This window comes from Phoenix dactylifera, unplaced genomic scaffold, assembly GCF_009389715.1.
Source record: "Phoenix dactylifera cultivar Barhee BC4 unplaced genomic scaffold, palm_55x_up_171113_PBpolish2nd_filt_p 000309F, whole genome shotgun sequence".
Classification (NCBI taxonomy): Eukaryota; Viridiplantae; Streptophyta; class Magnoliopsida; order Arecales; family Arecaceae; genus Phoenix; species Phoenix dactylifera.
Window position 1 is genome coordinate 489,846 of NW_024067781.1, and position 19,221 is coordinate 509,066.

Genomic DNA, 19,221 nt, shown 5'->3' on the forward strand with positions numbered 1-19,221 from the left:
TCGTGCCGAACCGGACGATACGGAGCATCATACCATACAATACCAGTTCGGTACCAATACATAGTATGGGAGCATACCGACACTCCATACACTGAACCATCTCCGTATCGTAACATACTGATACAACAATAGTGTGGCACAGTAGGAGGCCCGGTACTAAGACGGTGTACCTTACTACTTTGCTTATTATCCTTTGCACAGAATGACAGTTCCACATTATCCCAATGACCTAAGGAAACAAATGTCATCAGATTTTATCACATCAAAAAGCAACAGAGGAAAGATAAGTTATACCTTCAAAGAACCAATTCTAATAGCACAGGCTTGTTTCTCACGAGGAGCAGGTGAGGCAGAGTCGAAGCATACAGAAGATGAAGGACAATCACCACATGAACAGCCAAGAGAAGGGTCACCACATGAATAAACTGTAGCATTCATAGGCTTCATCCTGACTGAGTCATTAAGATTTGTTCGAAAGGCTATTGCATATGGTGAACCAGGTTCATTGGGATTTGCTTGATGACCAATAAATGCAAGCCACTCTGGAAAAGTAATCAGAAGCATAAGGTTAAACCAACCAAAAATAGAAGCAAGATTTACAATTCCGTCAGTTGAACATAACAAAGAAGCTAGCGAAGATAACAACTTCCCAGGTTTAGAAATTGTTTATCCAGCTAAATGTAAGGGCATAAATCAAGATACCAATGCAATGATGGCATGACTTGAGATCAAAGTTATAACAGAGCACCATAAATAGCACATGCTGATACAATAAAATAATGCGGGACCAAGAGAGAACAGCAGAAGAGAATAGGTACAAGGGAAATCTGCAACAACTTACTGGTTCAACTCAACAATGAGAACAGTAATATGATCATTTTTACGTTATGTAAGCATTAGCAATAATTGATAGGCAATTTAAACCAACATGTTTAAAAGTTAAAATATTTATTTCCCTAATTAAATTATGTTGCTGTCATATGAAAAATATCCCTAGGCCAAAGGGCATCCATACTTTTTCTTCTCTTACACTGCTTAGTTCATTCAGCATGATAGACAAGGCATTTACAAAGATAGATGAACTTTAGGTCCTACTTGCAACCATGCATGAGTTAGACATAAAACCTTGGCACTTCTCACCTTTGTAATTTTGAGCACCTGCACCAACAAAATCCATTGCACGAGTGTTCATAGTCCCAAATTTCACATCCTTGCATGAATTAAATAACTCCTCTAAATACTGACTAGTTACATAAAAATCTATGCCATCAACGGTCAAACTGTCATTGACCTGCAACCACATAAGAATGCAATTTAAAAGTATATATATGACTGTACATCATAGGCAGTTATTTATAATTTAATCATAATCCAATATTTATTCCATATATAAATGCCATTCACTTCAAAAAGAAGCGGGTGAGGGGAGGGAAAAAAAGTGTGAACCCAATCTTTAACATCATGAACTGGAACAATAAATTATCACAAAGAACAATCAGATGTTAACTATTAAGTAGTTTATCTACTAGGAAGCCATAACCTTAAATCCTTGTCTACAAATAAACTATGGGTATAAAGAAAAAGGACCTTCATCACTGAAGTCACGTTGATGAAAAGGCTTTGATTTGGAGAGCAAGAGAGCTCGCAGAAAAGATTTAAAAAGTTCCTCAAGCATGCTGGGCATCCCACAAGAAAAGGAATTGCCTGCAAAAGATATCACATGAAAAATAAGTGGGTATTACACAAAAAATAACAGCAAAAAGAAAAAAGAGGATCAAAGTATTCAAAAACAACAAAAGACAACTATATAAGTAATATAAGCAATGGACGGAACTTGCAATTAAGCAGTAACCCCAAATTAGTTCAAACCGAAAGGTTGCGGATAATCCTAGGTGATGGACTAAAATCAACCTAACAATATTTATCCTCTGAGAAGTCGAATTCTTATCCTACCAAACTGGAACATGACACCAATTATGATAAAAATTCAGTTAAAGCATGTTTCTGTCAATATTGGAACTGATTATTTTTAATGAAGCTATGACTTCAAATAAATCCACTTTTTTCTATAACAATAAATACAGAAGGAGAGGTAGAATGTGCACCAATTGTGATTTATTCTTACCTGCAAAACTTATTTGGTTATCATCCATGGTTCAAATATTTTAACACAATGCTTATATCTGCCTTTTTTGTATTTAAGAACTCTGAATACAAATACATACTGCAAAGCATAGACAACTCAAAGAATTCACACCAACTGATCAAACAAGGGAAGAAGAATATATCAATTGAAGAGGACCGGGAAGTATGCTAGCAGACAATATTCAAAATTGAGAGATTGACTTCTCATTTCAGACATATATTGTCATTGCTAAACTAATAGACTTTAAGAGAACAAATATAAAACTATAATACATGAAGGCAATACTCCAACCGGTTGGTCTTTGAACTTCGGTAAATGTAATTGTGTTCTTACCAAGGTCGGCGGAACAGATACCGGGCACTGTACTAGTTCTCCGGTGGCACGAGTCGGTACGGGACCGCGTCGTTCCGTGTCAGAGGGAGAGAGGAGGCAGGCGGACGATGGAGGAGGCCGGTGAAGGGCCGGCGGAGGCCACGGGAGGTGAGGCCACGGTCGGTTCCCCTGTTTCGTTCCCGCCGGCCTCTGCCAGCGTCCGCCACCCTCCGCCGGCCTCCCTCCCTCTCCATCTCCCTTCCTCCCCCGCTCGCTCTCTCTTTTCTTCTCTTTTTTCGGTTCTAGCAACGATTTTCGTTTCCGCTGCCGGAACCGTACCGGTGAGTCGCCGGTACAGCTCGAAGCTGTCGAAACCGTCCGGTTCAGGACGATTCCACGAACCCTGTTTCTTAGAATCAGTACCAAAATATGTAATTGGAGGATTTAGTTGGAGATAATTTAATGTAGCCGTGGGCTGAGCTAACCCACCAAAAAAAATCAAAGTGTACATACAAAAAGGATGTTCATTTTTTTTCCATTCCCTGTTGTCTACCTATTATATTTCCTTGTGATATATGTAATGTCCGGGCCCACAACCTACTAGGCCCAATAAGAAATAGGCCCAGTTAGGGGTTTGGGCCCAAATTTTTACTGTGGGCAGTACTATCAGAGTGGCAACCGGGAAGAGGTTGCCACCTCATGCTGAGAAGAGAAAGGATAAGGCCACAATTGGCCGACAGGGGAGGGTCACCTCATGCCCCACGTGGCAAGGCCAGACGCAACGGCAGAGCAAGGGGGGGGCAGCTGGAAGCTCCCGAAGCTAAGAGGGCAGGGGGGATGGGACCTCACTGAGGGACCCCCAGCCATGCAGAACCTGGAGCCGCCACCTCAACCCCCTTACTGGCAGCCGATTCCGGCACGCCTGAGACCGGGGGGAGCGGCTGACAGTCTCGAAGCAAGGAAGGAAGGAGAGGATGAGACCTCTCAGAGGAGGTCTCATCCCTTAAACAAATTATGTAAGCCTCTGCCGGCGACCCCAAAGTCACAGACCCCCTAGAACACTGAACGAGAGAGAGAGCCGAAGCCCTGGAGCCGAAGGCGAAGGAGCCCTGAAGCTCCAAGAGGAAGGAGGGACTACCAGGGGGAAGAACTGCCCAACGGTAACCAGCAAAAATCCAGGTAAGTGGCCCCGCCAGTGGCCGAATGGACTTCGCAGTAGCATCCGAGAGAATGGACCACGGCATGCCTAGGGCACGGTTTCATATGCATGTTTTATGAAAATTTTTGTAACTTGCAATACTGCTTTGTTTAATTTGCATACATATTATGCCATGATGATTATCAGATAAACATGCATGTCAACTTCTCAAACCCTGTTATACATGTTTAGCCTACTAGTTGATCCAGTAGGATTATGCAAGATTACTTACTAAGCCGTGTAGCTCATATCCATTCATTTACTTTTTCTTTCAGATCCTCACCATTGATAGCTGCCAGAGACACGTTAATTTGATATCAGGGCTTCTTTCTTTTGGGGTAAAGCAAGTATACTTTTGTGTACATAAACTACATAGAAGCTCTGTATTTGGGTACTGACCAGCATGTTGTACTAAGAATGCTTTCATATGAAAAGATTTGGTTGGTTTGACTACCCTGTTACCCAGGTATGAGGCTACGTGCTATTGTGGGCGGTAGTCGGCAATAGCACGGCCGTGTCACGGATCCGGGTCCGGGGCGTGACATCTAGTCGGCAATAGCACGGCCGTGTCACGGATCCGGGTCCGGGGCATGACATCTAGTGGTATCAGAGCTCTAGGTTTAACAAGACTATAACCGTAAAAATTTGGGGTAATGGGTAGTTAGGAGTATCATAATATGTTAAGATTGTCATAATACCTTAGTCAAAGAAAGCAATTTATTTCAGTTTCATCCTAAACTCTTGACTGCTAGGTAGCTATAAGAAATAAGGAATACTCAGACATTTACCCTGATGAATTACCAGGAATTACCCCTGGTTGAGAAATCGAATTCACCATCGATCTTAGGAAAGGGACCCATCTTCAAGGCCCCCTACCGGGCGATTCTTGTTAAGCTATGAGAACTGAAATTTTTGGAGGAAAACTTTGTCTACCTAAAAATGTCCCTTTCGAGGAGTGTTGCCCGATTCGGGCAATACGGCAAAATGAGTCCTCGCTACATCGGTCCACTTGAGGTGTGTCTAATTTCGAGGACGAAATTTATTTTAAGGGGGGTAGGATGTAATGTCCGGGCCCACAACCTACTAGGCCCAATAAGAAATAGGCCCAGTTAGGGGATTGGGCCCAAATTTTTACTGTGGGCAGTACTATCAGAGTGGCAACCGGGAAGAGGTTGCCACCTCATGCTGAGAAGAGAAAGGATAAGGCCACAATTGGCCGACAGGGGAGGGTCACCTCATGCCCCACGTGGCAAGGCCAGACGCAACGGCAGAGCAAGGGGGGGCAGCTGGAAGCTCCCGAAGCTAAGAGGGCAGGGGGGATGGGACCTCACTGAGGGACCCCCAGCCATGCAGAACCTGGAGCCGCCACCTCAACCCCCCTACTGGCAGCCGATTCCGGCGCGCCTGAGACCGGGGGGAGCGGCTGACAGTCTCGAAGCAAGGAAGGAAGGAGAGGATGGGACCTCTCAGAGGAGGTCTCATCCCTTAAACAAATTATGTAAGCCTCTGCCGGCGACCCCAAAGTCACAGACCCCCTAGAACACTGAACGAGAGAGAGAGCCGAAGCCCTGGAGCCGAAGGCGAAGGAGCCCTGAAGCTCCAAGAGGAAGGAGGGACTACCAGGGGGAAGAACTGCCCAACGGTAACCAGCAAAAATCCAGGTAAGTGGCCCCGCCAGTGGCCGAATGGACTTCGCAGTAGCATCCGAGAGAATGGACCACGGCATGCCGAGGGCACGGTTTCATATGCATGTTTTATGAAAATTTTTGTAACTTGCAATACTGCTTTGTTTAATTTGCATACATATTATGCCATGATGATTATCAGATAAACATGCATGTCAGCTTCTCAAACCCTGTTATACATGTTTAGCCTACTAGTTGATCCGGTAGGATTATGCAGGATTACTTACTGAGCCGTGTAGCTCACGTCTGTTTATGTTCCATTTTCTTTCAGATCCTAACCAGTGATCGCCATCAGATATATTTTTATTTTGTTACAGAGCTTCGTTATTTTTTGGAGAAGCTTATATATTTTGTACATTTGAACAGCATAGAAGTTCTGTATTTTTGGTATCAATCTTCAAGGTTGTAATGCAAATATTTTAATATATGAAAGTTTGAAATCTATTGGCTACCTGTTACCCCTGTACGAGGCTGCGTACTATTGTGGGTGGTAGTCGGCAATAGTACGGCCGTGTCACGGATCCGGCTCCGGAGCGTGACAATATATATGATCTTGGGTTTTCTGCATACATACCCTCCAAAATATATAAAATTATATGAATACCCTCGTAAAATTTCTATTTGCATGTATACCCTCATCAAATATTTATTTTGCACGTATACCCTTCTTTTACTTTCTTTTTTATATATGTACCCATACCATCTAACTCCATTAAAAAATAAATGATTTAAAATTAAAATGACTAAAATACCCTTATGGGTATACATGCAAGAAGAAAATTTCATATGGATAGACATGCAAATAGCAACTTTATGAGGGTATTCATGCAATTACGCATATTTAGGAGGGTATACATTTCAAAAAAATCTAATAAAAAATAATCAAAATCCAGTAAAGATAATCATTAATAAAAAAAGATAACAAAAAAGATTAAATCATGTTAATATCAACTCTTACAGAATAAATCATGTTACTTTTACGAAATTCTCGTCTCAAAAACAAACACAACTCAACATTTACATATCACTAAAAAAATATTTTACTAATCTAAGCATCTATAATTAATTTAAATTTGATATGCTTTAATCTTTTAATAATAATGATGAAATATAGAAGTCATAAATTCAATAATGATAATTATATCAAAATCAAATGAAGAATAGAATTACCAAAATGACCACCTAATATTCCAACTTGACTGAGTCAAGATTTTAAAAAAAATTAACAATATGACTCGATCTTTTTTTGACTTATCAATCCAACTGAATCATAAAAGACTTAGAAAATTTCAGCTGAGTTTTGATATTTTTTAATAAATTTTTTGAATGTATACCCTCCTAAATATGAAAGTTGCTATTTGCGTATATACCCTTATAACTTTTTTTTGCATATCTACCCATAAGGTTATTTTCGTCATTTTAATTTTAAACCGTCTATCCTTTAACGACGTTAAATAATACAGGTACATATGCAAAAAAGAAAAAAAGAAGGATATACATGCAAATAGTAGTTTTACGAGAGTATTCATGCAATTTCGCATATTTAGAAGGGTATATATGCAAAAAAACCCTATGATCTTTTATGACTTAACGTTTTTACTATTTTAGCAGTTTGATGTCCTGAAATACGATGCAATGCCACCAGAACATGATTTGAAGAATGCTATACCTTGACCTAAGCAGTTCTAGTTCTCTAACATTCATTGATTCTACAACTTGCTTAATGGCATCCCAACTTGTCAGTAATATCCAATAATAAATTTCAAAAGAAAGATGATAAATTCGTAAGCTTGAGAGAAACACAAGATTAGTTTATGTAACAATGTAAACTAGCAAGCATTTACTATTTTATAAGTCTGCATATTGTAAACTTTTAATAATGCAAGAATAATAACTAGAAAGTCAGAGGTCTTAGCAATCCTGGCAACATCCATAGCATGCATGATTATGCATGATGAGAACAGTCAAGGCAATTAGCATTCTGTGTTTCAAAATGAAGTAAATAACGATCCATAACAAGATGACATTACACTGAAGAACCAGGTGTGAAGAAATAGATATACTAAATAAATGTACTACTATTAGTGTAGGAGACTGGGACCCCAAATCTAAGCACATGATACAAGCAGAGTAACAAGCATGGGGGTTCTATAAAAAAAATAAGAAATTAAAATAGCACAATGTGAATATTCTCTTTTTAAGGAGTGGTCATGCTAGTGAATGTTAACAATGTCACTTTAGCCACAAATCTTACTTGCTGGACTTGCCCTCGTAATGTGTCAAACTGATCTGCAGTGCAGCAGACATTGCCCGTGATTGTTGGACACAAACTCTGGATCTTCAAGGACAACAACTCATCTGGCTGAGAAGGAAAAAAGAAAACATTTTACAGATCAAGAGTCCAATCACAGTTTAACTTTATACTACTCAAGGTTACAGATACATTAAGACCTAATAATTTAGGAAGAAAAGGTTGAACACACGTGCAGTAACACCAGCCCACCCACCTTTTTTTTATAGAAAGAAAAAGAAGACCGTTAATTTGTTTTCCTTTCCAGATATTCATGTCAAAATGATAACTTAGCAGCACAAATATAACTATAATCTTGCATACAAATCAAGGTCCGCCGTACCGGTACCGGTCGGCGTACCGGTGGCCGGCCGGACCGGTACGGTACCGGTCCGGTACGTACCGGCTGGTACCGGTCCCGTACCGGCCGGTACGCGGTGGTTTCAAAAACCACAGCGCGCGGCGCTGTGGTTCTATAAAAAAAAAAAAAATCGTACCGGTGCGAACCGGCCGGTTCGCACCGGTATGAGGCCGGTACCGGCCGGTACGGGCTCCGAACCGGCCGGTACAGGCCCGAACCGGCCGGTACGCACCCGTACCGGCCGGTTCGGATAAAAAACCGGAAAATACCGGTTTTTTATCCGTTCCGGTACCGGTCCACGGCCGGACCGGTACGGCATTCCATGATACAAATATAAAATGATAACCACAATGTGTTACCAAGTACCTTCATAGAAGGGACATTATAAGGGCAGTTCAAAACCTTTCCATCACCGCGGCGTCCGCAAATACCATACATTGAACAATACCCTTCTGCATATGTCTTTCTGAAGGAAAATGATAAAATGGTTCAAATGCAAAAATAGAATATTGAATTTCTGAAAGAAAATGGACAATGATTATCAAAAATGATCAGATTCAAGAAAGGCAATGGAACTTGTAATTTTAGATGTGACAAAGGAGCTAAAAAGTGCCTATGTGAATGAATGATGATTACTATTAGTTATTGTGGCCAGGCACCCCATGTCTGCATCAAATATTTTTCTTTTTTCATCATTGTGTCTTACTTATCTCATACCTTGTTACAAAAGTTTAGATGTTTACTACCTTTGAGGGATTCTTTTCTAACAGATATTACAAGACTACCAACAAATGTGTGAGTAGTCAAGCTTCTAAGGCAAATCTATGATCCTTGGCCAGTCAAATGTAAGAAATCTTAGATCACCGTCACTTCAGCAGAACCTGCCCTCCTTCAATCAATGAAAATCCCTATATGTTCAATTTGGATCTAGAACAGTAAGAATCATTGGATAGCTCAAATGAGCATTAGAAGTCTTGCTTTGTGGCCTCTGGCTCACTCAAAAACATGGCAGTAAGGACATTTTCTTACACTGCCAGATAACTAATCTATCAGCTTGACTTTAACAATACCTTTTTCTATACGATGGAAGCTAATCAGATGCTTTTTTATGTTAGATTTTGGTCTTTAATATCATACTAGAGGGCATTTCTTTATCTAGTTTAGTACATAGGCTGTAAGATATTTTCAACAGTTTTTCGGTTTATTATTGAGTAAAAAAAAAAAGGGAAAGATAAAAAAAAATACATGACGCTTGACAGGCTGTGGACTACAAAAAGGCTGCTATTGTAGTTTATAAAGACTAACATGAAGAACTATGTACAAAAGATTTCTCAAAAGTCAAAAATAATATTAAACAAAATATAATGTTCAATAACTACATGCATTTTGACTAAATATCCATTTAATCTCAAAAATATGAGGAAATTAATTATGCTTCTGAGTTGTACTAAATGATGAAGGAAAAAATTTGAATGCAGTAGGCAAAGCTTCAAAATTACCAAGTATACTGACTTTTCAAATAACTGAAGTTCAAAAAGTAAATTATATATAAATGTTATATCTTTGCAATACAAAAAAAAATAGTTCACTTAAATTTCCGTTATATAAAATGTTTCTTTCACTTGAATTTATGCCTTTATGGAACAGACATTCAAATTTAACTAGTCATGCTAAACATGCTGAACTCAAAATTTTTCGTCGGAAGCACCAGATGCAGAAGCAGACAAAAAAAGGACTTCTTGAACCAGAACTAGCCAAAAAAATTGTACTAGTTTTTCCGGTGCTTCTATAGGCTGGTATAGGCTTCAGCATTCTATTGGATAGATTTACTAGTTTCTTGAGAAATGATGTTCCTGGTTCAATGGAATCAGTCATTGTCTGTTCAGAAATAATTCAGCACTCTTTCTCTAGCTAAGAAGTAAAGTCTAAACAACAACAAAAAATAAAAAGAAAGAAAGAATGAAACTATTGCATATCGCACCTAACACCAAGCAATGGAAACATAAGAACATTTTGCGCATGCCAGATATGTAGCCAGATATAATGTAAAAATTATAATTTGTAACCTGAAGCAGACCTATCAAATGAAACAATAGCTGAAGGCCTACATTTAAAATTTGTTTACCCAAATGGACATTATAAATCAAGATCTGTCAAGAGAATGTCCTTACACTGTTGTAGCATTGGACTGCTGAGCACCTGTTGGAGGCACAAGAGTGATCTGCACATTCAAATACGAGAATGCAACTTCAAAAAGAGTTGACAAAATGCTCAAAGCAAATTTAAATTATGTAAAAGCAAAAACATTTTCTGAAAACTACAGAGAGATAACATTATGTAAAATTTGTCTCGGATGTTGCACCTGGACGTCAATTAACCCCAACCCAACTCACCCCTCCCCCCAAGACGACTCTTCCTCCATTTTAAATCAGCAAAGGTAAGATGACAAATTAAAAGTAGGCATCGATCACAGAATTTTCATTTCCAAATAGAGTCACAGCCTTTAATTTTGAGAATAAATAACGACATTACCACCTTGAACAACCTTTATATCAGCACTAACCAGTTTGTATGGGCAACACTTTTGTGTCATAACAAACCCTCTAATAAAGGTGCCATGACTTGTGGACTATGTTCATTGATATAAATTCCTACAGTAACAGATGAGGTTTGTACCAAGACTGAACCATCAAAAAATGATTGCCCAACATAATCAATTCCACATGAAGGTGGGAATAGGACTTTATGTGGCAAAAAAAAATAACTAAAAAAGCCAACTTTTATTACCCTGAAGTTGAACATCTCATAACAGAACATCTTGTAACTAAGAATTAGAGAAGTTAACTAACATCAATGACGCTCACAGAAGTTGCTCAGCTCTGTCCCATACTTCTCTATCTCAGCAACACTGAAAAACTGAGCCAAAAATCATTGATCTCCTAACTTCTAGTAAGCAGTATATTTCATACCCTGCTCAGCTACTAAGAAGAAGCCATGAAAAGCTTTATCTTAGCCAGCCAAAACACATCAAATGATCACTTTTTAACGTCTTCCCATCAGAAAATTGTCAACGGATCATTCCCCCACCTAATGTCCATCATTAAAAGGAACAACGAGTAACACGACACAAATATCTTACTAAACCACTCCAGACCAATCCTTCCATTTTTAGCACTTTCACATTTACTTCTCTCCACTCTTTGCCTTAACTCTGAAAGTAAAAGCTACCAACCAAGATTAGAAACCCCCCAAATGCCCAATCCAATGTAACCACATCAAACTCAATGTCGTACATAACAAACTACTGATATGGCATAACAACCCAAGGATGAGCCAAAGTTGCTTAACATGTGATGAAATTGCTGAAACCACATGTGCACCTAGGTGAACTGGGGACCAAGGGAAGGGGAGCGAGTGGTGGTGGTTGGTGGGATGGAGGTTATTTTGGGCGTTTTCGCTTCTTGTTTTTGGGGGCTTGGATTAGGGATTGGAGTACCAAGGGTTCTTCGAAGGTGAGGTACATCGGGGGGCTGGTGGGGTCTTTTCTCGCTGATAGCTATCGTCCTAACACACACAAGCCAGTAAAAAAGTAATAAAAAATAAAATTAATATTTTATTTTTTTATTTTACTCAAAATTAATTGGCTATCAAAATGATAAGATTTGGTTAGTTACCAAAGAGCACAGAGATAACAATTTTTTCCATTTATAGCGGCTCATAATCACCGCTTTCTTCCCTTATGCCTTTTCTCACAACAGTCAAAAGTATGAAGTCTTCAAATGCCAAATATTGTTAAAAAGCTGAAAATCCCAAAGAGGAAACTGCTCAAACACATGAAGGTTATCCAAATTTATCAGTGGTTAAGTGAAAATCATAATATTAATAGCTAGCACTACTCAAATCAAGAATGAAAGAGAAATTTGAAAAAGAATTCCAACAACATACTTTCCCCAACATTCTCTTAATGATTCCTTTCTTCCATTCTATCTTTTCTCACCAACCAGTCAAAGCTGTCAGTGCTTAATATACCAAAAGTTACTGTCCAAGAACTCAGAATCCTCGACTCAAAACTCCTTAAAGACATCAAGAGTACCCAGATTTTACATCAGTTAAGTCAAATTGTTATTACAAACAGATGATATACCAAAGTAATTAACAAAATAGACAGCTAGAGCAAAAGAACTCCAAGAACAAACTAGCCTCTACCGTCCCTTAACCATCACCTTTCTTGCATTCTTTCTTCGGGTGCCGAGGGGAGGAAAGGAAGAACTCTTAATCCCATGGAAAATCCCCCCAATTTAACGAACCTTGAATCAAGAACTTCCTATCATCTAAAACTACTCGATCGAACAACATAAAACCAAAAAAATAACAGATGATATACCAAAGTAATTAACAAAATAGACAGCTAGAGCAAAAGAACTCGAAGAACAAACTTGCCTCTACCCGTCCCGTAATCATCACCTTTCTTGCATTCTTTTTTCTTACTGCCAACCCATCAATGCTTCAAATATGAAGACCTTATACTCCAAAACCATTATTAAAGAACTCAAAATTTCAGGCAGGGGGTGGGGTGGGGGGGAAGGAAAAACTGTTAATCCCATGGAAAATCCCCCCAATTTAACGAACCTTGAATCAAGAACTTCCAATCATCTAAAACTACTCGATCGAACAACATAAAACCAAAAAAATAACAGATGATATACCAAAGTAATTAACAAAATAGACAGCTAGAGCAAAAGAACTCGAAGAACAAACTTGCCTCTACCCGTCCCGTAACCATCACCTTTCTTGCATTCTTTTTTCTTACTGCCAACCCATCAATGCTTCAAATATGAAGACCTTATACTCCAAAACCATTATTAAAGAACTCAAAATTTCAGGCAGGGGGGTGGGGTGGGGGGGAAAGGAAAAACTGTTAATCCCATGGAAAATCCCCCCAATTTAACGAACCTTGAATCAAGAACTTCCAATCATCTAAAACTACACGATCGAACAACATAAAACCAAAAAAATAACAGATGATATACCAAAGTAATTAACAAAATAGACAGCTAGAGCAAAAGAACTCGAAGAACAAACTTGCCTCTACCGTCCCTTAACGATCACCTTTCTTGCATTCTTTTTTCTTACTGCCAACCCATCAATGCTTCAAATATGAAGACCTTATACTCCAAAACCATTATTAAAGAACTCAAAATTTCAGGCAGGGGGGTGGGGTGGGGGGGAAGGAAAAACTGCTAATCCCATGGAAAATCCCCCCAATTTAACGAACCCTGAATCAAGAACTTCCTATCATCTAAAACTACTCGATCTAACAACATAAAACCAAAAAAAATAAAACCCTAGCCCAAGAATTCCAAGAATTTCCACTCGAAGAACGAAAAAGAAATCAAACTACGTAGCAGAGATTCCCAGGAGAGAGCGAGGAGAGAGATCAGAAAACCCTAGTTCGTTCTTCACCACCTGGAGGAAAGAAGAGATCGCCAGGAGAAATCCCAACCGCCGGAGAACAAAAGTTCCGCCCGCCGAGAGCTCCATCGCCGGAAGAGAGAGAGAGAGAGAGAGGTGGGGAAGAGGGAGGTGAAAGAAAACTGCTGAGCCGAGTGAGGGAAGCCGTTATTTAAAGGGCAGCCCACGGTGACGTCACCTGACGAGATAACCGGGATTTAAATCGGTCGCCATAGGACCAAACTGCCCTTACATGACCCCTCAAGGGAATGTCGGCGATGTGAGGGCATTTTGGGCATTTTAGGAAATTCAATCTCATTGGCGAACGGGTCGACGTCGGCATGTTGGTCATGAATCCCGTCACTGTCCGGTGAGTTACACCCTTCAAAATGCCCCCTGCACTTTCTCAGGGTGGACGGTACAATTAATTTGGAATTTCGAAAGTGCTCGCCATGCGTCTATCAGTAGGTTGACCGATGTATTTCCGGTGTTGTCACGTGCTCTTATGCGTGTGGACTATTTGAGTGAAAAAGACACGGGGTGGATGGTCGTGAATTTGTCACGTATTTTTCATTTATCGATGCTTTATGTTTAAGGTTATTATCGTGATGCAATAAGTATAGCACTCCATGGAGCGACATGCAACAGCATAAGATGGGAGCCGGAGTTTATCTTTTCAACTCTAAAACTCAAAATATTATGAAGGAGTTTGTATTGGAGTTTTAATTAAAAAAATATTTTTTATCCTTCAATTTTTAGTTGTTTTAATTACTTTAGAATATTTTTTTTAGCAAAATTTCTATTGTAGATTTAATAGCAAAATTTCTATTGTAGATGAAGAAAATAATTTTAATTATGGCCGAGCTGAAACAATTATTATTAAAACTGAACCCATTAATCCCCATCTCTAAACTCCCTATAACTGTCTCCATATAAAAACTATTAACATTATTACTAGCATTATTAAGATCGACCCTACACAAAATGCATGGTACAATTTTACGAAATATAATATAACTATATAATATATGATAACAAATACAAGGTTTTAGTAGTCAAAATTTTGTTGCAAATTAAGTAGTAAATCTTAATGATAGTGCAGTACATTAATACCAGCATTATTAATATATGCTGCATTTAAACAATGAACTTTAATGACAACCCAGTACATCAATATCAACATCATCAATACTAGCATCTAGTGGTAAATAGTGAACTTTGCATGAGCTATACCTCGATTTTTGATATAAATATATATATATATATATATATATATATATATATATATATATATATATATATATATATATATATATATATATATACTTGCTAGTTATAACCATGTGATGTGTGAAGTTTGTTCTTTTTTTTCTTTTTTAACAATTTTTATAATAAAATATGTAATCAATTATAACAAATAAAAGGCTTCAACAACTAAATTTCTGTTGGCAATCAACTTTAATAATGGCCAAGCAGAAACTCTCCTTCATTAACATTGACATATATACTAGTTATAATCGAGATGTGGACGTGAACCGCCATCATTGACCTATAAGGCAACAGAAAAGAGTTAGAAAACTCACTGGATTGGCTCCAGTCGAGTCCTCCGATGCTTGAGTCAGAGAGGGTTTATTGGTAAAAAGCAAAAAAAAATAAAAAAAAAAGATAATAATGTCTATATTAGAGAGTAGTGGAGCATTCACCTTCTATAGATGACATTTTAGATTTTGTTATAGCCGGAATCCTACATCTTCAATGAATTGTATCCCATCAAACTCAAGATCGTACATAACAAACTACTGATATGGCATAATAACCCAAGAATGAGCCAAAGCTACTTAACACATGATGAACTTGCTGAAGCCACATGTGCACCTAGGTGAATGAACCAGGTTGCCTCTTCCGCAAAATAGTTCTGCTTGGAGAATTTCTAAGAATGTCTAGGTTGACATATGAATGATGAGCTAACGAATCAGATCACGGCACATTACATTGGTCATTTATTGCCATAATAACTTATAATAAATAGAAGCCTTCAATGGTCAAATTTTTATTACATATTAAGTAATGAGCTTTAATTTAATCATTATCGAGCATATTAATACTAGCATCTATATATTGAATGGAGAAAGCTGTACAAGCTCAGTCTCCATGATATATATATATATATATATATATATATATATATATATATATATATATATATATATATATATATATATATATATATATATATATATATATATGCACACACACACTAGCATATAAGAACGTTGCGGGGTACAATTCTTTTCTCCATTCACAAAGGAGAAAAAGAATAAAAAAGAAGAGAAAAGTTGAACAAGCACATAATTGATTGTCTACATACTTCCATGATAATTTATATTTAGTTTATTATCATTATAATGATGGGTGCAACTCATGTTAAAGTTCATAATTTGTTCAATAAACTACTTAACACTAACTCAAGCAGACTCGAAAAGGAGCTTGACTGATAAACTTCAACCTAATGCGGGGCTTCCACTGTTATAAAACTATCATCCATATGCTTACTTCCATGATTCTGTAGCCTTCACACTTGTCATTTGCAATTATTTCTCAAAAATGTCCTATCATACTATGCAATACCAAGTTTGTTGCATGATACATAACAAGTGAAATAGATGGTGATGTGGTGAAAATTAAGCCTGATGATGTGGCATAACCAAATTGGTCCAACTCACAGCTAATAGCATCTCAGATGTACTATAAATGCTCTAAAGCAATTAGATCGAGACCATCCTTGATGACCTAAGAGTAGAAACGAGCAAACAAAAAACAACCAAACTCTAAGGTCATGCGCTATCTAACATAAAATCCTGAATCTTAGACAAACAGATACTCAACTCGGTGTCCATCCCAAACCAACTTGAGCCCTCTCACCTAGGGTGATGGATCCCTACTTTATGTAGAAACATACACCCTCAATCATGCCCGTGATTGAATTTATTTTGATAGCTCTAAGTGGTTAGGCCAAATCTTTTGAGGGCTACAGCGCAATCCTAGATAGCTACACCACAATTTCAAGCTGTTAAGATACAATTCATAGAAAATTTGGGATCCTGCAGCTATAAATAAGCCATGAGCCCCTGCGAATAAGATAAGGCCATCATTACGATATTATTCTAATTCCCAAAACTCCACTAAGCTCCTCGTTCATATTGCTTCCTTCTTTTTCCTCATCTCCTAACATAGAAAATTCTTTCTAATTTAAGCATCGGAGGGCCCAGCCAAAGTCAATCCAACAAGTCCTTTGCCCTTTTGCTGTCTTGCAATTTGATGAAGATTGACAAAAGCATTCTATATCGTCAACTCAAGGATCGACAGCAACATATTGGCGTCGCCTATGGAAATGACAGAGGAAAGCCATGAAGCTCAGAAGAAGTAACCATCAAGGAATTACTCAACCAGAGTCTAATAGCTCTTTGCACAACTCCTAAGGATCTTAGCCCCTTCAGCCAACCATAGGAGCTATCAACGTCAAGCAGTTCAACCAGCTCATCTGGCAAGTGCAGACATTGAAAGAGGCAATATAAAAACTACAACAGTAGGCTAGTAATCCTCCTATTAGCTAGCTAAACTATCAAGACGACTCGGCACAAAGTAGTAGCCACCTTCATCTCGAGAGTCCGAAGAGGGGTCGGAGGTGTGGTCGCTCCAGTTTTTCCTCCAAAATGAGTTTTGGTTCTAACAACTCTTCTCCACATCAGCCAAAAAAGTCTCTAGGTGGGAGGCTAATCTCAATAGCAACATCATGGGGATGCACAATGAGATGAAGGCTCTACAAGGGTGGAAGGATGAAATAAGAAACGACTTAGAGATGATGAGTGAGCCTTCTTTCACTAAAGAGATCAACCTCTACTAAGGAAGTTCAAGATACTACAATTCGAGCATTATGATGGTATTGCAGATCTCATGGACCATCTTGAGAGTTTTAAAGCTCTTATGCTACTGCAAGGAGCAACCGACGCCATGATATACCTTTCGGCCACTCTTAAGAAGATAGCTCTGGTCTAGTATTTAAGTGCCTCACCATGCTCAATTGGCTCCTTCGACCTGCTTAGCTACTCATTTGCCAATCACTTCATCAACAACAAGAGGCGGAGGAAAACCCAGACTAGCTTGTTCACCATTAAATAGAGAGAAAATGAGTCACTTCGAAGATATATCAATTAGTTCAATAGCGAGTCATTGGAAGTATGCGAGCTGGATCACTCCGTCATAGTAACTATAGTGATGAGTAGGCTGAAGAGTTCATACTTCAGTTTCTAGCCGGAGAAGAGGCCTCTCAACAACTTAGCCTAGTTTCAATCTTGAGCAGATAAGTACATCCATGCTAAGGAAGCTATAGCTGCTTAGAAAGAGGAGACAAGAAAATATGGTAAGAAGTACAAAAGCCACTAAGAGAAAGACAAGCAAAGGAGAAAGCATAGCCGAGAGGAGAGAAGTGCCATACTCAGAGTCCATCTCGGAGGTTCCGAAAGTATGCTCCTCTCAATGCTCCAAGAACTTAGATTTTGATAGAGATCCGAGACTAAGGGTATCCGCCTTGGCCTCGAAGGATGAAGATCCCAAATAATAAAAGGAAACCATGCAGATATTGATAGTTCCACCAAGACCACAATTTGACGATGTAGAACACCTTCATCTATCTCTATCGATCTACAAGACAACATATGGCTTTATAAAATAAATAGACCTTGAAGCCTGAATGGGAATCTCTGTATAGCTATCTAAAAGATAGTAGCATTCTTTTCTTTTTGATCTACCTTCTTCTAATAATCTATATAATTAGATTCATCTAATATTGGTCTGCCTTTATATGGGAAGTAATTTAGCCTAAAAGTAAGGGTACATATTTATACAATTATATGACACAAAAAGAATGCATCCAGCCATCCACATATATATAGTTGGATATCTTAGACGTTAACTTTTATCATTGTTGTGAATATTGCTTATAAGATGAATGAACTCCATTTATAACAAAAAAAAAGATAATAATTCCACCTAGTTTGGTTCTTTTTATGGAAAAATAATTTTAGAAAAAGGAAAAATAGTAAATCCAATCAAATCTCACCACTCTTCCAAACTAAGGAGATTCTTAAACTTTGTAAAGAATTTTCTTTGAATGAAATGTTGATGATATCATTTTTTTAAAAAAATAATCAGTGACACTCTCATTATGAACCTTAGAAAAAATAATGATAGAAATATATGTATTTTGATGGCAGCTAGTGTGGTTTGTAAAATTATTGAGGTTAGGTACTGATGACTTGAATTTCTATCCCATCTTTGTATAGATTCTCTTCGGTATTTCCTCTTCCCAGTTCTAGAGAAGAGAACACTTGTTATAAGGAGTATATTTTTACCATTTAGAAAAGTTTGAAAGTATATTGATTAACATACAAAAATAATAAAAAACTTTCAATTAAATAAGGGGAGAATCATTTCCGTAGACGCTTTCTTTCACATATAAGGCACATGCCAAGTCTAGTTGAGTTTATTGCATTGAAACTCACTTCAATAATAAAATATTGAAACAAAATAATACATACGAATCCAACATTTTTTAAGCTTGTCTAAATGGTATCAATAGAAAAAACAAAAAATATTTAATTAGACCATTAAAAAATTGCATCCTATATTTGACCAATCAAATATTTGAATTAGTCATCTAGATCCAAGTTCTAATTTCAAGTAATTGTTATCTACTAGTGTAATATAAAATATTGCGAT

At 38.0% G+C, this 19,221-nt stretch overlaps 1 protein-coding gene across 1 annotated transcript in view; it reads right to left on the bottom strand.

Moving 5' to 3' along the window:
* LOC103716598 (NPC intracellular cholesterol transporter 1-like) overlaps positions 1-19,221 on the bottom strand; it is a 244,943-nt gene that overhangs the window by 125,188 nt on the left and 100,534 nt on the right. The window contains exons 8-12 of the mRNA XM_039118113.1: positions 8,359-8,458; positions 7,596-7,703; positions 1,588-1,704; positions 1,141-1,291; positions 295-542 (exon numbers count right to left, since the gene is read on the bottom strand). Coding sequence (XP_038974041.1) covers positions 295-542; positions 1,141-1,291; positions 1,588-1,704; positions 7,596-7,703; positions 8,359-8,458 — 724 coding nt within the window. The remainder of the gene's footprint in view (positions 1-294; positions 543-1,140; positions 1,292-1,587; positions 1,705-7,595; positions 7,704-8,358; positions 8,459-19,221) is intronic.